Source organism: Macaca fascicularis, chromosome 14, assembly GCF_037993035.2.
Source record: "Macaca fascicularis isolate 582-1 chromosome 14, T2T-MFA8v1.1".
Taxonomy (NCBI): domain Eukaryota; kingdom Metazoa; phylum Chordata; class Mammalia; order Primates; family Cercopithecidae; genus Macaca; species Macaca fascicularis.
The window spans coordinates 19550156-19572099 of record NC_088388.1 but is presented as its reverse complement, the minus strand read 5'-3'; the positions used below and the strand labels follow the sequence as shown (position 1 = coordinate 19572099).

Here is a 21944-nt window from a genome sequence, read left to right as displayed (position 1 = left end):
AAAAGAAAAAAGACTCAGTTCTGAATATCTTGGTCTCTCAAAGCTGCATGAGTTTGGGACAGAGGTGAGCTGTAGATTCTGAATCCACCCCACTTTGGGGAGATTTTAAACAGGAAAGTCCCAAGACCAGGTGCATACTCCCAGGCTCAACCTGTGCAGACAGCAGGTCCGCAGGTCAGACGGCAGATGATGGGGCAAGTGCTGGGGAGGTGATCCTTGCTTGAGGTGGGACATCTGCAGCGCTGCTTAGACCTGGGGGCTCCCTCTTGTCACCTGTGTGAGCTTGGGCAGGTGCTTTAACCTCTCCAGGCTTATTTCCCTCATCCAAAAGTAGGGTTCATGGTAAAACATAGGGTTCTTAAGAGAATTCCATCAGAAATTCTTGTAGAGGGCCTGGTACACCATAAACCCTCTATAAACAATAGTTGCCACTGCTGTTTTTATTCTTTTGGTTTTTAAATTTTTTTTTCTGAGACAGGGTCTCACTCTGTTGCCCAGGCTGGAGTGTAGTGGCATAAACACAGCTCACTACAGCCTCAACCTCCCAGACTCAAGTGATCCTCCCACCTCAACACCCCAAGTAGCTGGGACTACAGGCACATGCCACCATGCCTGGCTAATATTTTGTATTTTTTGTAAAGATGGCTTTTTGCCATGTTGCCCAGGCTAATCTCAAACTCCTGAGCTCAAGCGATCCTCCCTCCTTGGCTCCCAAAGTGCTAAGATTACAGGCATGAGTCGCCACATCTGGATAATTTTTAATTTTTGTGGGTACATAGTAGGTTAGATACCTGGGGGTACATGAGATATTTTGGTACAGGCATGTAATACACAATAATCACATCATGGGCCGGGCACGGTGGCTCATGCCTATAAAACCAGCACTTTGGGAGGCCAAGGTGGACGGATCACAAGGTCAGGAGTTCGAGAACAGCCTGACCAATGTGGTGAAATCCCGTTTCTACTAAAAATACAAAAATTAGCCGGGTGTATTGGTGCATGCCTGTAATCCCAGCTACTCAGGAGGCTGAGGCAGAAGAATTGCTTGAACCCAGGAGGCGGAGGTTGCAGTGAGCTGAGATCGCGCCACTGAACTCCAGCCTGGGCAACAGAGTGAGACTCTGTCTCAAAAAAAAAAAAAAAAAAATCATGTAATGGAGAGTGGGGTATCCATCCCCTCAGGCATTTATCCTTTGTGTTACAAACAATCCAATTATACTCTTCATTTTTTTATTTTATTTATTTATTTATTCATTTATTTTTGAGATGGAGTCTCACTCTGTTGCCCAGGCTGGAGTGCAGTGGCATGACCTCCACTCATGGCAGCCTCTGCCTCCCAGGTTCAAGCGATTCTCTGCCTCAGTCTCCCGAGTAGCTGGGATTACAGGCATGCGCTATGACACTCGGCTAATTTTTGTATTTTTAGCAGAGACGGGGTTTTGTTATGTTGGCCATGCTGGTCTCAAACTTCTGGCCTCAAGTGATCCGCCCGCCTCAGCCTCCCAAAGTGCTGGGATTACAGGTGTGAGCCACTGCACCTGGCCCTCTTAGTTATTTTAAAATTTAATTATAATTGACTATGGTCCCCTTTGCTGTTTTTATTCTGATTGTTGCTGTCATTGCCTAAAAGGAAGGCCCACAGCATTTGACAGCCCTTGCAGGAATATCCCACCTTGTCCAGCCCTGCAGAGCCCTGATCACAGGGATTTTATTTTTCTATCTGTCTCAATTCTCTGAAGATGGGAGGCTCTTTGGGTAAAGCCAAAAAGCCCCAGGACCTTTCTCAGGGCTCTTTCTGGGCAGCAGGAGAGGGATGGCCAGGAAAGGAGCAAAACCAGATCCCCAGGATGAACCCAGTGTGTGGAGTGGGGGCTCATATTTTGTATCTGGCCCTGGACTAGGTGCTGCAATGGGGCAGCAGGATCATTCCTTCAGCAACCAGTGTTGTTGTGGGTGCTTTAGAACACGGGCTCTGCGATCAGAGCTTGGGTTCAAATCCCCGCTTGACCACTTGCTAACTGAATGAACTTGGGCAAGCTACTTAACTACTCTGAGCCTCAGTGTCTCATCCATAAAGTGGGGGTACTAAGAAGACCCACTTTATCCTTTGAAACTTAAATGAGCCACTACATGCAGGGAGTTAGAGCAGTGCCTGGTACATAAATATTCACTGTTGTTATATTATGATCATTACTATTAGGCAGAGTATAAATGGGGCCCTATTTGAGACTCTGCAGAGGGTTCAAGGATGAAATCTGGCCGGGCGCGGTGGCTCACGCCTGTAATCCCAACACTTTGGGAAGCTGAGGCAGGCGGATCACTTGAGGTCAGGGGTTCGAGACCAACCTGGACAACACAGTGAAATCCCATCTCTACCAAAAAATACAAAAATTAGCCGGACATGGTGGTCCGTTCCTGTAATCCCAGCTACTTGAGAGGCTGAGGCAGGAGAATTACTTGAACCCAGGAGGCAGAGGTTGCAATGAGCCAAGATTGTACCACTGTACTCCAGCCTGGGCAACAGAGTGAGACCCCGTCTCCAAAAAACAAAAAAAAAGAAACCTTTCCTTGATCCTACCCTAAAGAAGGGTAACGTTTAGAAGGATAGCTGGATCCCATTGTGTGTAATTAGAGTTCAGGGCATGATATCAGCCAATGACGGAACAGTCTGTAAGTGCTATGGTAGAACAGAGAGGGAGATGACTCTTCGAGCTTGGTGATCAGGGAAGGCTTCTTGGAGGAAGCAGCATTTGAGTTGGCCCCTTAAAGGATAGGAAGAGTTAGAATGAGGAGATAAAGAACAAAACACTGCAGGCACCAGGAGAGGTATAAGCAAAGGTCCTACAGCCATGGGGACCACAGCAGGTTTAAGGAGCTGGGAGTGGTCCGTCCAACCAGGTTGGAGAGAAGAGAAAATGAGGGGGCTCCAGCTCTAGTGGTAAGCTGGGATCAGTTTCTGACAGTCCCTGAGTATCACGCTGGGGAGCTGGGAGTTTTTCAGCAGGCAGGAGGGAGCCAATGATAGTTCTGGGTTGTACCAGGTGATGGTCACCAGCTCCTCTGAATGGTCTCAGTGCTTGGGGCCCTGCAGTCCATCAGGGGAATCTCAGCTGTCGCCCTGTCTGGGTGATCAGGGACTCTCCCCCAGGGGGAACAGAATTGTGGGCCCTCCCTGAGCCCAGGGTAGCTGAGGGCAGCAGCTGACTCCAGGTCTCTTCTCTCCTCTGACTTCTACCCTGTGCCCTGATGTGACTCTCGCACTGGGCCAGGAGTACCAGTTCCCTTCTGGCTCCTTCATCCCCAGCACTGAGAGCCAGGCTGGCCTGGGGAGGCCCAAGGCAACTCCACCCTTGCAGAGGGACAGGCTGTTCCTCTCCGGGGCTGAGAGCTCCAGCCTGAACCATGTCCTGGCTCCTGGCCCAACACCAGGACCCTAACAAGGTTCCCCCATCCCGTCCAATACTCCAGGACCCTCCACCATCAGACAAAGCACGTCCCTATGAACCCCAGGGGCCTAGAAGGGTCTGAACCCTCCTGAGCCCAGCCCAGCCTGGCACACTAGCTCCTTGACCCTCCCACCCATTGGCTGGGACAAGATGCCCAGAGCCCCACTCACCATCCTTCCAGCCCTGCCCTCTGCCGCCCCAAGGCCTTCACCCCTTTCTCTCCAGGGCTGCAAATCAGTTCCACATTTGGGATCTGGCATGCACTATCTGCTCAGAACTCTCTCCTCCCAGTTAGCTCCCATCTCCCTCCACCCCACAAATTCAGTCCCTGGGGTCTGCGGGAGGGGAAGGGCTCCTGCCTCTGACAATCCCTTCAGAGGACTGAGAGGGAACCTGACTGTGGCACCATGCCAGAGGGACGGTGGACAGGAGGCCTCCCAGGGAGAGATGAAAGAGGAGGAGCCGAGGGGGTGGGCGGAGGCAAAGCTAGAGCAAGCAAGGGGACGACGGGTTGGGGGTGGGGAGGGAAGGAAGGTGGTAGTTCCCAGCTCAGCACATTCCTGAGACATCTGGACGCACTGGAAGGGCCCCAGCTGGCCTGCATGACTGTGGCTCTAGCTTCTCTACTCTGTGATGTCAGGACCCAGCACTCCCCACTCCCCTCAGAGTCCCACTGGCCTGGGGGCCATTTGGGGCTGAGTACTGGGGTCTCTTCCCCAGACCCCTGACCCTCAGTGAGCAAGAAGGAGGCCCCTGGGGCAATGGAGGAAATGCCTGCCACAGAGGTGGGCCTGGACATGGGGGTAGGAGGGAGGCACTGAAGACCCAGTGGTTTGCCCATCCGACTGACTCAAGGAAAAGTGTGCCTTTGGGCTGGTGTCAGTCCTTCTTTCCTCCTTGGAAGGGAGATAGAGACAAATGAATGACTCTGGAAATGGCTGCTTACCTTGGGCTGTGTGACCCTGGGCAAGTGTACTCCCATCCCCAGCTCTCGGTTTTCCTCATCTGTAATAATAACAGCTACATTTAATGAGAGCCTTCCTCCTATATGTCCTGCATTATATAAAGCACTTTACAATTGTTATCTCATTTAATCCTCACAGCAACCTGGTGGGGTGGGTACGAATGTTCCCATTTTATACTCAGGACTGAGGCTTAGAGAGGTTAAGTAACTTGTCCAAAGCCTGCACAGTGTGTAGGAGAACCAGGATTAGAACCAGGTCTGTCTGACTCCCTTGCTCATAACCATTGAACTGCTTTGCCTCTGCACATAAGAACGGGTGGACTTACTGATGCCAAAATTCCTTTCTGCTCGAAAATTGTAATGATTTCTTTTGGCCATTGTGGGGCTCTTCAAGAAGGGCAAGGGCAGGCATTAGTCACCTACTGGGTGGGGGAAGGAAGGCAGAGACAGCTGGCTTTGAAGCATCGGGTGGGTCAAGAGTCTTTGGTGGTCTCCTCCCATGGAGGCCCAGAGAGCTCCAGACCCCAGGGACTGGAGTCATTAGCCTAATCCCCAGCTGAGCCCGGGGGTCCCACACCTTCCCTGAAAGAAGAGAGTAAATAAGGAGAGAGAATACCACTCCCTCCAAAAATAAAACCTGAGGACAACTCAGACAGGCCAGGACCGCTGAGGATGTCAGAGGCCGAATGCTGAGTACACTGAGGAGAGGGGAGGCCAAGGGAATTCCAGCCAGAGCGAGGCGGTAGGCTCCAGGCGAGGAGGGCCTTCCAGCTGGCCAGAGGCCGGGAGAGCAGCCCTAACAGGTTGGCCACTGTGTTCTGTTTATACCCTTAGGCCTGACTGGGTCTGGGGGGGACAGCGATTCCAGCACTGAGTGGAGTCTGTGCTTCCCAGGTACCTGGTCTGGCTAGGGCTTAAGAATAGAAAGGCTTGGGGAAGGAAGAACCACCTGGAGAATGGGTACAGCGGCCCCACTAGGGAGGAGCCGAGGGAAGGAGTCCAAACACATGGAAACTCTGCCTGGAGCAGAAGCAAGCTGGCATCAGAGCAAGATTCAGGATGGTCATTCCTGGAGGCTCTCTGCTGCAGAAAACAGGGCCTGAGTCCATAAGCTGTCTGACACACTCCTTCATTCACACACTCATCCAGTCGGTCAGTCACTCAGCAAACGCCTGAGCACCCACTGTGTGCTGGGACCAATGCTAGGCTTTGCAGATTTGGACAAGAATTGGACACAGCAAGACATAGAGGCAATACGGCTGGATCATTTGAAGCTATACCAAGGAACTTGCACTCTATCCTAAGAGTAGAAGGAAGCCATATTCATTGATGGCTCCCTACTACCCTTAGGATAGAGTATCCTTGGGATAGAGTACAAGTTCCTGATCGATGGAGCAGAGAAATGACACAGTGACTTCTAAGTTTTAGAAGATCCTTTTTTTAGAGACAGGGTCTTGCTCTGTTGCCCTGGCTGGACTGTAGCAGTGTAATCATAGTTCACTGCAGCCTCAAACTTCTGGGCTCCAGTAATCCTCCTACCTCAGCTCCCTGAGTGACTGGGATTACCCACCACACCTGGCTAATATTTTTTAATTTTTTGTGTGTGGAGATGGGATCTCGCTATATTGCCCAGGCTGGCCTCAAACTCCTGGCCTCAAGCAATCTTCCCACCTTGGCCTTCCAAAGTGGTAGGATTACAAGTGTGAGCCCCCTTGACTGGCCTAGAAGATCTCTCTTGATGTAACGTGGAGGATGCTCTGGAGAGGGATCAGAGTTCGAGGCTTGGACTTACCTTCATAGTCACACCATTGGTCAGAAAGCCTTTTAAGAGCAGGAATTGGATCTTGTTCATCTCTGTATCCACAAAGCTGGGCACCCAGTAGGTGCTGAGTAAATACTGAATGAATGCATGAATGATGAATAAATGAATGTGACTAGATGCCCTTATTCTCCAGAGGCCCCTGGCACCAACCCTGGCACTCGATTTCCAGTGTCCTAAGCTGTCCTGCAGGGTTCCCCTGCCTATAGACCAGCGTCTCCAGAAGCCAGACCGTAGGCTGCTGTGCCCTCGGAGGTGCCAGACAGAGCTAATCCCAGCCCTGGGCGGCGGCACTCGCTGCCATCGCTTCCTCCTGCCCAGACAGTGCCTGGTGCCCGCCCCAGGGTTGGGCCACAGCGCATGGGCCACCTGGTGAGAAGATGCCAGGGGCTGGCTGGGAAACTGAGGAAGCTATGGCCTGACCACAGCAAGGTTACCAGTGTCAGGAGGGGCAATGGAAGGGCCAGACTAACAGGGCTAGGGGACTGCAGAGAATACACACCCTTCCCAGGACTCTGCTCTGCCTTGAAGTAGCCTGTGGCTGGCACCTGCCTGCTAATTCCTCTTTCCTTCCTTTCTCCAGCACACACTGGCAACAGAAAGCTCAGTCCCCATGTTGACGCTTTCTTCAGTCCCAGCCCTCACTGTCCCAGCCCCATGCAAGCCTGGGACTCCCAAATCTCCCTCACTGGTGTTCACATGACTCAGTCATCTCAGGCACTGAGATGCTGGCTTGGCGACACCAACATTTAGTTCTGTGGTCATGTGAGATGGTGTGTGTGTGAGAGCGAGTATGCGTGACCATGTCTGTGTGATCCTGTGTCTGGGGTGACTTCGCATGTGCGTGAGTGTAGGGGTGTGAATCACTGTCTGATCACATCTGATGAGTGTGTCTTGTTGAGTTTGCATTCACACCTGACAGTGTCAGCCTATGTGACTCTGTGAGGGTGTCTGTATGTGTGATAGCGCCTGTACAAGGCTGCACACGGAACTGTCTGAATGTGTCGATGGGTGTACTTTTCACTATGTGGTGTCGGAGATGTGGTGTTTCCCTGTGTACGAAGGAACCCCTCAGCCCACATCTGTGTAGCATGTGCACATGCGTGCATGCACACACACACACACAGAAGTATTTCTGCTTATTTGGACTTGTGCTCTGTGGTGAACAGTTTGGTAGGGGAAAATATGAAACTTCAGCAGCCGCCTTCCTTAGGCCTGTGGGGACTGGGGGCTGAGAGTGAGGTTGGAGGTTGGAACAACGTGCTCCCTTAACCCCCATACTCTGCCAGGAAGACTCTGGGAGGGACTGGCTCCAGGAACCAGGAGAACTGTTTTCTCACCGTCCAGTCCCCAAAAGGCCAGGGCAGAGGAAAAAGGCCCACGTTCTGAAGACTAATTCACTTTTCTAGACCCCTCCCAACCGCGCTTCCATAGAGACACAGAGTGTAACAGATGAGGAAACCGAGGCCAGGAGAGGAGACACCTGCCACTGCCCAGGTCTCAGAGCAGACCTGGGTCTTGAATTAGGGCCTCCAGAGTTTCAGTTCAGTGCATTTTCTCCTTCACAGGGTGGCTTTAGCTCTGGGAGGGCAAGGCCTGGGTCTCTTAGGACCCCCACATACTGGATGGCAATGCTTAAGGACAGGGTGGGTCTGCTGACAACTGGGGACCCAAAGGGCCCACCTCCTCTCCCTGTTCTCACTGCCCCCCGGCCCCCCAGGCACAGCAGTGACTCAGACTGAAGGCCCTTCAGCTTGAAATAGGGACAACTTTCTAGTGACCACGAGGCAAGTAACCGTCCGGGAATGTATGGGTCAGTGTGTGTTGGGGTGTGTGGGGGGAGCTCTGTGGGCCCCAGCCTGCGGGGGGAAAGAAAGGGGGAAATGTGAGAGGCCTCTCCTCCCATCTCTCCCTAGCTCTCACTCTCTCGGAAGGAATGTCCGGGCTCAGGATTCCCCCCCCACCCCTTATCCCACAGCTCAGCCTGGACCCGCTCCGGTCTCCTCCCTCCTTTCCCCAAGCACAGACTGAACCAGCCTGGGCCGGGGGAGGGGCAGAAGTCAGGAATGGGGGTGCAAGCGCCAAGGAGCCAGGGGCCTGAGGGAAGGGGGCGCGCTGAGGCTGCTTCTGGTTAGGGAGACCCTTCTCCTACACCAACCCCAGCAGGCAGCTGCGCCCCTAGAGCTTTACCCTGTTTCTGCACTGACCTTAGGGAAGGAATTTAGGGAGGGGGAAAAACAAGGCTAGAGCCGGTACGATTACTGCCCCAGGAGAGTCCCCTCTGCCGCCACCAGAGACAGAGAACCACCAAAGCGCCCCACGGTAGGACAATTCGAGATGGAGCTGCAAGGGGATTTAAGGCCCGGCCCGCCCTTTGACTCGAGGAGGTCGGGGAGACCCTGGGTCTCCACTTCTCCCCGCGGGGGTGGGGGCGGGGCCATGCTACTGATGACGGGTTTAGGACACCGTGAGACGGCCAGGCCATTCTGCCTCGGCCCCAGACGCAGAAGGGGTCCCATGCAGGCCCGAGCCAGTGCACCCTGCGCTCCCACAGCCGCGGGCCGTCGGCGCCGGCTAGGACCCTCCTCCGCGCGAGCCCTGCACTCCTCCGGTGCCCTCCACGCCGCCACGGGCGGCTGCTCGCAGCCTCCCGCCATTGGCCAGGAGCTCTGCGGCTCCCACCAATGAGCAGGACGGATTCCGGCGAGGGGCGGCCCCGGGTGTTCCCGGGTTAACCCTTTGTGGGCCGCTCCAGGACAGCGGCACCCGGATCCTTCTCTAAAATGTAAACGGCGGGCGGCTGAGGCCGGGCTCCAAGAGGGGGTGCAGCCGAGAGGAGGGGTACGCGGGTCTGCGAGCCGGAGAGCTCGGGAACCTCTCCTCCAAGAGAGGGAAGCCGGCGCCGGCTGCGCGTGGCAGCCGAAAAGGAGCTTATATTGGCACGACTATAGGAAAAAGTCTTTAACGAGGAGGGAAACAAAAATCATAATATTTCCTTCGCCGGCATCCCACCCCCGTTGCCTGGAAAGGCACCCTTATAGGACGCTCACCCCCTGCAGAACCCTGTCGCCCTCAAAGCGTTGACACATGGCTCCCCTGACGTTCGTGGACACCCGGCCACCGACCCCTTCCTCTTGCTCCCCAATTTCCATCGGACAATCTAAACCTGAACTTTTGTGTGTGAAGTGGAGGGAGGGCTGGGTGTGGTTGGCGGTAGAGGGGACTAGGGGGCGTGCTGGACTGGAGGAGGTCTGAGGTCTCCAGAATGGGCTTTCCAGGGATGGGGCCAAGTGGATGCGGTGGAAAGAGTGAGAGGACCAGAAGGTCCCGCACGCGCCAGGGCAGCCGTGGACTTCACCAGCTCACTTTGCAGCCCCGGACATCACCAGCTCACTCACTGTGCGTCCTGGGTAGCTGCGTTTCCCTCTCTGGACTGGAGTTTTCTCTGCTGAGAAATAGAAGGGATGGAGCGAGGCGGGGAGCGGGGGACGGGGACCGTGGAGGAGCTTTCTCCGGTCCCTTCTGCCTCTAACTTGATGATAGAAACCAACCCTAATTGAGCCGCCATGAGAGGCCAGGCATCAGACGGAACTAGGGCCGCAGAGCTCTCTACGGGAGTCCCTGATGGCAGTGCTCCCAGGAGGGCGAGGTGGGCCTAGGGGTGATGGGACGCGCCCACTGTCCACCCAGCACCTGAAGAAGCCCGGCGCAAAGAAGACCTGGGCGTCGGAGTGTCCTCCACCCCCACCCCGCCTGCCCCTTGGCCGCCCTCCCCTTCCACTTGGCTCCCGCTGCTCTGGAAGCTCCATCCTGCTGGGTTTTGGCTGCTGTTTCTAGCAGGTGGGGTGGGGGCTGCTCACACAATGGGGCCAGCTGAGCTCTCTAAGCAGTTTCCTGAGGGCACCCTAAAAGGGTCTCTGGGAAGAACCTGGGTCATCTGCCTTCAGGGAATCCAGCCCAGATCGGAGGAAGCATCTCTCCTCTCCCAGGCCCCAGGAAGGGGCTTGGCAAACCCTTATCGCCTGAGAAGCAGCTGCTGGAGAAATACCTTAGCGGCTGACTCACCGGCTCCCTCTGTTCACAGCCCCCTCCCGCTGGGCCCAACACCAGGCCTTTGAGAGACCCTAAGGGAGAGAACTGACGGAAGCGCCCCCAGCCGGCAGGCCCGGGCTCTGCGGAGGGTGTGGCTAGCGCAGCCCTGGCTGTGGCTGGCTGGGTGGTTGGGGGGTGGTTATACCCTGTAAATGGCCTCTGTCTGGGATCACAGTGATTCTTAGAAACTCATTCAGCTCTGACCTCCTGGTACTGCCTCACTCCAGGTGTTGATGGACAATTGACATGCTGATGGCATTGCCATCTGGGTTACAAGGCCCTGTCCCTCATGAGCCAGGTGCTGGAAGCCAGCAGGTGAACAGGGTGCAAACTCTGCCTCAGGGCAATAATCGGACCGGGGAGGGTCTGCTACAGTTGTAGAAGGGGCAGTGAGGGATGGTGGGCGCCTCCCTGCTGTATTAGCTGTATTAGCTCCCTGGGCCTCAGTTTCTCTCTCTGTCAAATGCCAATATGCATTTGTCTTGTCTCATTGGATAATTGTGAAGATTAAATGAAATGATGCATAGGAGAGCACTTTGGGTTAAAAGCACAACAGAAATGTAGGATGATGATTGATTGCTGGCAAACTGGGAAGTGGGAGAGTACCCCTGCCAATGGGGCTTCTAAGCTCATTTGGTCCTGGATTATCTCATCAGGCTTTGTTTGGAGGAGAAGGCCAAACATTCCCCCGGCAACTCCCACCATTGGTCCCAAGCTCAGCTCAGGGACAGAGTTTAGGGGCTGCAGTTTTCATGATGACAATAACTAACGATGATTGAGTACTCAACTCCATAGCAGGCACTGTTCTGTGTTTTGTATGTACAGTATTTACTCATTTTACCCTCATACTCCTATGAGGTAAGTACTAATCTAACAAAATTTTAGATCCTCATGGCAACACTATGAGGTAGGAACTATTATTTTCCCCTTACGGATAAGGAAACTGAGGCACGGAGAAGTTAAGCAACTCAGCAAGTGGTGGAGTTAGGAGTCAAAAGCACGTCTGTGTGACTCCAGAGCTCGTGATCATCTCCTACTCCATGCAGACAGACTCATGTGGCCCTGAACCTTATGCTCATACAGAAGACTTCTCTGCTCATTACCTTCCAGATTGGGACAGGTTCCCAGTATTCCAGGCCAGAAAGGGCCAACAACTCCAGACCTTGAAGGAATCCCCTGGCATAAGCCTTTAACCACTGAGCAGGTGGGGCTCCAGGACCTAAGGCAGCCCCCCATCCCCCATCTCTTCTGACTCACCAGCAAATTCATTCATTCAATAAATAAGGAACAAACAATAGAAACATTTATTGGACAGGCACAGTGGCTTACGCCTGTAATCCCAGCACTTCAGAAGGCCAAGGTGGACAGATCACTTGAGGCCAGGAGTTTGAGACCAGCTTAGCCAACATGGTGAAACCCCATCTATACTGAAAATACAAAAAATTTAGCTCGGCGTGGCGTGGTGGTGCGCACCTGTAGTCGCAGCTGCTTGGGAGGCTGAGGCATGCAAATCGCTTGAACCTGGGAGATGCAGGTTGCAGTGAGCCAAAATCATGCCAGTGGAATCCAGCCTGGGTGACAGAGTGAGACCCTCGCAAGCAAGACAGAAAGAGAAAGAAACATTTGTTTACACATTTATAATTCTTTAGAGAGAGAAAAATAACTTATAAGAACCTACTATATGTCAGCCACTGGGGTGCTTTATTAACAATAAGAGGCAATGTTTACTGAGTAATTACTATGTGCCAGGGACTGTTCTAAGGGCTGTACGTGGATTAACTTGTTTAATCCTCACGACAATCTCGGCAGGTAGGAACTATTAATATTACCAGCTGTGCAGAGGATAAAATGAAACAGAGAGGTTAATTGACCTTCCCAAGATTGTGGAGACCAAAATTTTTCAGACTTTTTTGTTTCTTTTTTCCTTTTTTTTTTTTTTTTTTTTTTTGAGGCGGAGTTTCACTCTTGCTGCCCAGGCTGGAGTGCAATGGCACAATCTCGGCTCACCGCAACCTCCGCCTCCCAGGTTCAAGCAATTCTCCTGCCTCAGCCTCCTTAGTAGCTGGGATTATACGCATGCGCCACCAGGCCCAGCTAATTTTGTATTTTTAGTAGAGATGGGGTTTCTCCATGTTGGTCAGGCTGGTCTCGAACTCCCGACCTCAGGCGATCCACCCCCCCCACTCGGCCTCCCAAAGTGCTGGGATTACAGGCGTGAGCCACTGCGCCCGGCCTGACTTTTTTGTTTCTAAGAAATATATGTTACATCATTACCAAGTACACACATGTGCGAGCACGCACACACACATAACTGATTTGTTTTTAAATTACCAGGTATTTAACTCCACTGTGTGCTGTGCACTCTGGTATTTTCTACCCTTTTTTTTTCTGTTTTATTTTTACTTAAAATTCTGGTCGTGACCCACTAAATTGATTTCACAACCCATTAATGAGTCACCACCCACAGTTTAAACAGCACTGAGTCATAGCTGGAAGGATGGAGGCCACCATTCGAACCTAAGTAGTAGGGCTCCAGAGCCAACCTCTCTGTATAAAGGATGGCCTGGGAAAGGACAGAGACCCTGAAGTCTCGAGGACAGATGGGGACTGTGCTGCTGAGGGGACTGGAGGCTTCAAGAATGCCACCACCCTGCATCACTCTCTTCCCACATTCCAGCAAAAGATCACACAAAATTCACTAATATTGCCTTTGGAAAAGAAACTTGTTGGCGTAGACACACGGTTATTCTCTTACTTTGTCCTCACATCAGCCTATGAAGGAAGTAAGAAGGACTGAGAAACTGACTCACGCAGTTTAAGTCATTTGACCAAGGTCACAGAGCCCAGTGTCCTGTTGCCGGGTCCTGGGACTTTTTGACCCCATCCGCAGCTCACCCTTGCAGATAACGATGGTGAGGGTGGAGCTGGTGGTAGAGAGAATGGGATGACAGTGGTAATGGTCGTGATGGAAATGATGAGAGTTGGTGTTATGATGTTGGTAGTGGGGAGGTTGGTGATGTTGCTGGTATTAATGGGAATGGGCACAGTAATGGGAGGTCGCAGTGACAACGGTGGCCGTGGTGGGTGCCGCACCACCACAGTAGCACCTGCACCCCCTCCCCAAGCAAAGCTGAATTCCCTCTTCCCCTCACCTTCTCCTTCCCTAGCACTTTCCTGAGCACCTGGACCACTTCACGGAGAACATGGAGGACTTCTCCAACGACCTGTTCAGCAGTTTCTTTGATGACCCTGTGCTGGATGAGAAGAGCCCTCTATTGGACATGGAACTGGACTCCCCTACGCCAGGCATCCAGGCGGAGCACAGCTACTCCCTGAGCGGCGACTCAGCGCCCCAGAGCCCCCTCGTGCCCATCAAGATGGAGGACACCACCCAAGGTAAGAGGTGGAAGAACCTGGAGACAGCACAGGCCCAGAAGGCCCAGGAGGGAGGAAGCTCTGGGGTGACAAGAGAGTATGCCTGCAGCCTGAGACTCCCAGAGGCTCCAAGAGGAGCCACCACAAACCCCTCAGGAGGTGCTGCTCCCTGCCTTTCTGTTCTCCCTCAATTCAAAGCCAGAGCAGCACTTCTCAAAAGGGTTATTTTTGTTGACTTAAGTTAGTGGTTCACAAAGTGTGGTTCCCAGACCAGCAGCATCACCTGGGAATCTGTTAGAAATGCAGATTCTCGGGTTCCACCAAACCTGCTGAATCACAACCCTGTGGGTAGGGCCCAGCCTTCCAGGTGATTCTGATGCACACTCAGGTTTGCAAACTGCTGACTTAGAGGAGACAGGGGTAATTCAACAATGACTATGGGGCTGGGCATGGTGGCTCACACTTGTAATCCCAGCACATTGGGAGGCCGAGGCAGGTGATCACCTGAGGTCAGGAGTTCAAGACCAGCCTGGCCAATACATGGTGAAACCCCATCTCTACTAAGAAAATACAAAAACTAGCTGGGCACGGGGGCGGGTGCCTGTAATCCCAGCTACTTGGGAGGCTAAGGCAGGAGAATTGCTTGAACCCAGGAGGCGGAGGTTGCCATGAGCCAGCCAAGATCGTGCCATTGCACTCTAGCCTGGGTGACAAGAGTGAAACCCCATCTCAAAAAAAAAAATAAATAAAAGAAAAATTATCCAGGTGTGGTGGTGCGCTCCTGTAATCCCGGCTACTTAAGAGACTGAGGCATGAGAACTGCTTGAACCCGGGTGGAGGAGGTGTAGTGAGCCGAGTTCGCACTACTGCATTCCAGCCTGGGCAACAGAGTGGGACTCCTTCTCAAAACATAGTAACAATAATAATAATAACTCGCTGGGTGCAGTTGCTCATGCCTGTAATCCCAGCACTCTGGGAGGCCGAGGTGGGTGGATCACCTGAGGTGAGGAGTTCAAGACCAGCCTGGCGAACATGGTAAAACCCCGTCTCTACAAAAATACAAAATTTACCCCAGCATGATGCCCTCCATCACATGGTGACTCTATTACACACTGCCTGTAATCCCAGCTACTTGGAAGGCTGAGGCAGGAGAATCACTTGAACCCAGGAGGCGGAGATTGCAGTGAGCTGAGATTGCACCATTGCACTCCAGCCCTGGCAACAGAGTGAGACTCAATCTCAAAAAAAAAAAAAAAAAAAAAAAAAAAAAGGCCAGGCGTGGTGGCTCACGCCTGTAATCCCAGCACTTTGGGAGGGCGAGGTGGGCGGATCACAAGGTCAGGAGATCGAGACCATGGTGAAACCCCGTCTCTACTAAAAATAGAAAAAATTAGCCGGGCGCAGGGGCAGGCGCCTGTAGTCCCAGCTACTCGGGAGGCTGAGGCAGGAGAATGGCGTGAACCCGGGAGGCGGAGCTTGCAGTGAGCCGAGATTGCACCACTGCACTCCAGCCTGGGCGACAGAGCAAGACTCCGTCTCAAAAAAAAAAAAAAAAAAAAAAAAGACTGGGTGTGGTGGCTCACGCCTGTAATCCCAGCACTTTCAGAGGCTGAGGTGGGTGGATCATTTGAGGTCAGGAGTTCCAGGCCAGCCTGGTCAACATGGTGAAACCCCGTCTCTACTAAAAATACAAAAATTAGCTGGGCGTGGTGGCGGGCACCTGTAATCCCAGCTACTCCAGAGGATGAGACAGGAGAATCACTTGAACGCAGGAGGCAGAGGTTGCAGTGAGTCGAGATCAAGCCACTGTACTCCAGCCTGGGTGACAGAGCGAGACTCTTGTCTCAATAATAATAATAATACCACCCTGACTAACACAGTGAAACCCTGTCTCTACTAAAAATACAAAAAAAGAAAAAAAAAATTAACCAGGTGTGGTGGTAGGTGCCTGTAATCCCAGCTACTCAGGAGGCTGAGGCAGGAGAATGGTATGAACCCGGGAGGCGGAGCCTGCCGTGAGCTGAGATCGCACCACTGCACTCCAGCCTGGGCGACAGAGCGAGACTTTGTCTCAAAATAATAACAACAATAATAATAATAAGCTGTAGACAAGACTCTAGAACTTCACTGCCTCCTCATACTTGATGTCCTCTGAGACGCTATTTGGGAGAGATTCCTGTACCCTCTTTTATTCCTGAAGGTAGCATTCTCTAAAGCTCCCTTCTCCCCCTAACTCCATCCTTTAAGGCAAAGAGCACCCTGAGTTCTTCCACTCAGGTAATCAGCATTCAAGACCCACATTGTGCCCCACTTAGAAATGGCCCCTTTGGGCATTTCCTCAAATACCGGTGGTTTCAAATCCTGGCTCTGTCGCTTTTGGCTGGGTGATCACAGACATGCCGCTTAACCTCTGCAATCCTCAGTATCTATATCTACAAATGCAAATAACAATAAACATTTCTATAGCACTATCCAGTCTACAGATTGCCTTCATGTTAATTATCACATTTATTTCTCATGACTGACAGGTGAGGTTGTAATCACGTTCATCATAATCCCCATGTGACCGATAAGAAAACTGAGACTTAGCCAGGTGCAATGGCTCATGCCCGTAATCCCAGCACTTTGGGAGGCTGAGGCGGGTGGATCACGAGGTCAGGAGATTGAGACCATCCTGGATAACATGGTGAAACCCCATCTCTCCTAAAAATACAAAAATTCACCAGGCATGGTGGCGTGCGCCTCTAATTCCAATTATTCAGGAGGCTGAGGCAGGAGAACTGCTTGAACCCGGGAAGCAGAAGTTGCAGGGAGCTGAGATTGTGCCACTGCACTCCAGCCAGGGCGACAAAGCGAGATTCCGTCTCAAAAAAAAAGACAAAAATGAAAACTGAGACTTCACAAAAGCTCAGTTGTCTAGGTCACACCCACAGTAAAATGCAGAACAGAAACATAAAAGCACACCCTGATTCTCAACCGCAAACCCTTGCCACCACCACATTTGCCAGTCACGAAGGGCAGCCAGGGCTATTGGGTTGGGACCCAAAGGGCATTGGTGTGCATCCCTGTGTCTCCACCAGCCGCTGGGTGATCTTGGGCAAGTTACCTAATCTCTCTGGGCCTCTGTTTCCTCAATGATAAAATGAAAATAATATATACCTTGAGAGTTCTGGTCAGGCTTAAAAGAATATATACACAAAGTACCCTGCTAAGTGCCCAGCACATAATATATATACCAATAATTAGCAGCAGCCAAGTGCAGTGGCTCATGCCTGTAATCCCAGCACTTTGGGAAGCCGAGGCAGGAGGATTGCTTGAGTCCAAGAGTTCAAGACCAACCTGGCCAACAGGTGAAATCCTGTCTCTACTAAAAATACAAAAATTAGCTGGGAGCGGAGGTGTGCGCCTGTAATCCCAGTTACTCAGGAGGCTGAGGCAGGAGAATCACTGGAACGCAGGAGGCGGAGGTTGCAGCGAGCCGAAATCATGGTACTGTACTCCAGCCTGGATGACAGAGTGAGACTCTGTCTCAAAAATTAATAATAATTATTATTAGTGACTATTTTCATTGTGCACATAGAAGTCCTATGAATACTATGTGGGGGGGCCAGGCATGCTGAGTCACACCTACAATCTCAGCACTTTGGGAGGCCGAGGTGGGAGGATTGCTTGAGCTCAGGAGTTTGAGACCAACCTGGGCGACATAGCAAAACACCTTCTCTACAAAATTAAAAATTAAAAAATTAGCAAGGCATAGTGGCACATGCCTGTAGTCCCAGCTGCCTGACAGCCTGAGGCAGGAGGATATCTTAAACCCCAGAGGTCGAGGCTGCAGTGAGCTATGATGGCACCACTGCACTCCAGCCTGGGCGACAGAGCAAGACCCTGTCTCAAAAAGAAAAACAACAACAACAACAAAAAGAAAGCACTATAGGTGCTTGTAACAATGAACAGTGTTCTTATCTTATTCCTCTTTTCCCTCTAACAGACCCGGTCTTGAGTGAGTGTCTTAATTTTCTCACCTGTTAAATGGGGAGAACAATGGTACCTGCCCTCAGAGAGTTGGTAGGAGGAGTAAAGAAGCTCATGTGCCCGGGCGTGTGGTTCACGTCTGTAATCCCAGCACTTTGGGAGACCAACGAGGGCGGATCACCTGAGGTCAGGAGTTCAAGGCCAGCCTAACCAACATGGAGAAACCCTGTCTCTACTAAAAGTACAAAATCAGCCGGGAGTGGTGGCTCATGACTGTAATCCCAGCTACTCGGGAGGCTGAGGCAGTAGAATCAGTGAACCCAGGAGGCAGAGGTTGCAGTGAGCTGAGATCATACCATTGCACTCTAGCCTGGGCAACAAGAGCAAAACTCCATCTCAAAGAAAAAGAAAATAGAAGTTCATGTGTGTCAAGGGCTTAGAGCTGTGCTCAGCACAAGAAGTGTGAGCTGCGTCTGATGGCCTTTGAGATCCCCCAGGGGCAAAGACAAACGTTTGTGCCTCCCCCCAGACCCCATGAGGGCAGGGACATCTACCCCTCTTAGATCAGCCCTGCAACTCCTCAGCCACCCCAAGTCTTTTTTTTTATTATTAATTTTTTGGGGGGGCAGGGTGACAGGGTCTTATTCTGTCACTCAGGCTAGGGTACAGTGTTGCGATCTTGGCTCACCACAGTCTCAACCTCCTGGCCTCAAGTGATCCTCCCGCACCAGCCTCCCAAATTGCTGAGATTACAGGAGTGAGCCACCACACCCGGCTCCCAAGTCTATTTTTAAAGCAATTTGTCTGTGGGCCCTTTGCAGGGGGCAGCTTCCCGGAGGCCGGTGGCCTGGCCCTGTAATTTGGGAAGACTGTGGGTATTCCTGGAGCCCACGGGCAGCCTGTGGCCCAGAGCTGGGGCACTCAGGCTCCCAGCAGGGTGGGGCCTGGCCTCCAAGGTGGCCAATCAGCCACTACCCCCTCTCCCCCGCCACAGCAGGCCCCAAAGTCCAGAGTCCCCTCCAGCCCATCCTCAAATGTTGGCTCCCCTCCCCTCTCCCCTGTCTTACCCAATGCTTCAATGGCTGACAGGCAGTGGGGCCACCGTGAACAGGGCTGACTTAGGGTGGAAGAATGTGGGCATCCATCAGGAAAAGGGGTGATGCCTGCCAACCCTATTGCCCAGGTGAAACCAGGAGGCCCACTAGGTGGGCAGGAGGTGGGTTCTTCCCTCAGGAAATCTAAGCCTCACCTCCCACTCCTCCCCACCGCCGCCCCCTCCGCCCACCACATACCCCCAGTCACCAGGTCCTGTGGATGCTTCCTTCTAAATCTGTTCCCTCCTCTCCATCACAACTGTCACTGCCTTTGCTCAGGCCTCCCCTTCTCTCTCCTGGCCGATTTCAACACCTCCTGCAGTTCTCCCTGCCTCCATCTTGCCTGCAGTCAGTCCAGTCCCCACAGGAGGGCAGAGTGATTATATATATACACATATATATATATATATATATATACACATATATATATATATATACACACACACACACACACACACATATATATACACACTTTTTTTCTTTTTTTTTTGAGACGGAGTCTTGCTCTGTCGCCCAGGCTGGAGTGCAGTGGCTGGATCTCAGCTCACTGTAAGCTCCGCCTTCCAGATTCACGCCATTCTCCTGCCTCAGCCTCCCGAGTAGCTGGAACCACAGGCGCCCACCACCACACCCGGCTAATTTTTTGTATTTTTAGTAGAGACAGAGTTTCACCTTGTTAGCCAGGATGGTCTCGATCTCCTGACCTCATGATCCACCCGTCTCCGCCTCCCAAAGTGCTGGGAGTACAGGCCTGAGCCACCATGCCCGGCCATATTTTTTTAATTGATTTAATTTTAGAGACAGGGTCTCACTCTGTCACCCAGCTGGAGTGCAGTGGTCTGATCATAGTTCATTGCAACCTTGAACTCTTGGGCTCAAGCAATCCTCCTGCCTCAGCCTCCCAAAGCTGGGATTACAGGTGTGAGCTACCGCACCCAGCCATAATCTTTCTTAAAATTTCAAATTTGGGCCAAGTACAATGGCTCACGCCTGTAATCCCAGTACTTCAGGAGGCTGAGGTGGGTGGATCACTTGAGCTCGAGACCAGCCTGGGCAACATCAGGAGACCTCATCTCTACAAAGAAATACAAAAATTAGTTAGGCATGGTGGCATGTGCCTGTAGTCCCAGTTACTTAGGAGGCTGAGGAGGGAGAATCAATTGAGTCAGGAAAGTCAAGACTGCAGTGACTCATGATGGCACCACTGCACTCCAGCCTGGGCGAATGAGTGAGATCCTGTCTCAGTAAAAAAAAAAAACAAAAACAAAAACAAACAAACAAAAAAAACACCTAAAAAAAAAATTATAAATTTGAGCACATGCAAAACTCTTCAGTGGCTCCCCATTTGCTTTAGGATAAAGTCACATATCTGAACTAACCCAGCCTCCAAGGCCAAGTCACCCCCAGTAGCCTCTCTGACTCCATCTTCCACTCCCCTTTGCATTCCAACTTTGCTAAACTGCTTGTGACTCTTCCTATATCCCCAGCACCTAGCACAGTTCTCAGCAAATGTTTACTAAATAACAATAGCTGTATTTTAACACTGGCTTGTGTTTATTGAACACTTATTCCTTTTTTTTCTTTTTTTTTTCCAAGACAGAGTCTCACTCTGTCTAGGCTGGAGTGCAGTAGCACAATCTTGGCTCACTGCAACCTCCGCCTCCCAAGCAATTCTCTCTCTCTTTTTTTTTTTTTTTTTTTTTTTTGAGACAGAGTCTCACTCTGTGCCCAGGCTGGAGTACAGTTGCACGATCTCAGCTCACTGCAACCTCTGCCTCCCGGGTTCAAGCGATTCTCCTGCCTCAGCCTCCCCAGTAGCTGGGACTACAGGCATGTGCCGCCACAACTGGCTAATGTTTGTATTTTTAGTAGAGACGGGCTTTCACCATGTTGTCCGGGCTAGTCTCGATCTCCTGGACTCAAGCGATCCGCCTGCCTTGGCCTCTCAAAGAACTGGAGTACAGGTGTGGGCCACTGCACCTGGCCACTCAAGTGATTCTCCCAGCTCAGCCTCCTGAGTAGCTGGGATTATAGGCACACACCACCACACCCAGCTAATTTTGTGTGTGTTTATTTTTGGTAGAGATGGGATTTCGCCATGGTTCCCAGGCTGGTTACGAATTCCTGGGCTCAAGCGTTCTGCCTGTCTTGACTTTCCAAAGTGCTGGGATTACAGGAGTGAGCCACGGCACCCAGCCTGAACATTTGCTTCTCACCAGTGTTAAGTATTAACACTCACAGTGTTAAGTGTCTTATGTACATTATACTACTTAAGCCTCAGAATTCTCTATTAGGTTCTTTCCCCATTTTACAGATGAAGAAGCTCAGGCTCAGAGAGGTTAAGCAACTAGCCTAAGGTCACACAGCCAATCAAGAGGAGTGTGAATCTGGTGCCCAAGCTCATTCTGTAAGCTGCTGAATGAAGAGGATGTCCTCCCCTCTTCTGGCCCAAGACAATTCCCCCTCACCTCACAACCACCCTCTTTCCCGCCTGCCCCTGGTATATCCCAACAGCTCTCTTCAGTTCAGCCTAGAGCAGCTCCCAGGGGGCAGGCAGGGGACTGAGACCTCTGCCCTGGAGTCCCCTGAGCCTTTCCCCTTCCCCTAGACGTGGAGCATGGAGCGTGGGCGCTGGGACACAAACTGTGCTCCATCATGGTGAAGCAGGAGCAGAGCCCGGAGCTGCCTGTGGACCCCCTGGCTGCCCCCTCGGCCATGTCTGCCGCGGCCGCCATGGCCACCACCCCGCTGCTGGGCCTCAGCCCGTTGTCCAGGCTGCCCATCCCCCACCAGGTGAGCCTGGGGATGGTTTGTAAGGGCTGAGGGAGGGAGGAGGGCTGGTGGGTCTGCGGGAAGAGTTGCCCAAAGCCCTGTGCCCCAGGGCTCTGTGAACAGGAAGACAGGAGCCTCAGGGCTGAGGGTGGGAAGCCTCAGCCCAGCCCAGGCCTCCGCCTGCTCCACTGGCTGCCCCTTCACCATCCTGCAACGGGCACAAGCCACAGCCCCCTTGGAGTAACAAAGGCTCTCGCCTGTGCAGAAAAAGACAACTTGCAGGGCTGGCATCAGGAGCCCAGTCCAGGGTCTCAGAGGTAGAGACAGTCCAGGCAGATGACTTTTCTCAAAGCTTCCGGATTTTTAAAAAAGAAAGACCAAAATGGAAATTACAAAAAAAAAAAAAAAAA

At 52.2% G+C, this 21944-nt stretch overlaps 1 protein-coding gene across 1 annotated transcript in view; it reads left to right on the top strand.

The window, feature by feature from the left end:
- Positions 1-21944, top strand: part of CREB3L1 (cAMP responsive element binding protein 3 like 1) — a 45205-nt gene that overhangs the window by 9922 nt on the left and 13339 nt on the right. The window contains exons 2-3 of the mRNA XM_005578063.4: positions 13489-13717; positions 21371-21555. Coding sequence (XP_005578120.2) covers positions 13489-13717; positions 21371-21555 — 414 coding nt within the window. The remainder of the gene's footprint in view (positions 1-13488; positions 13718-21370; positions 21556-21944) is intronic.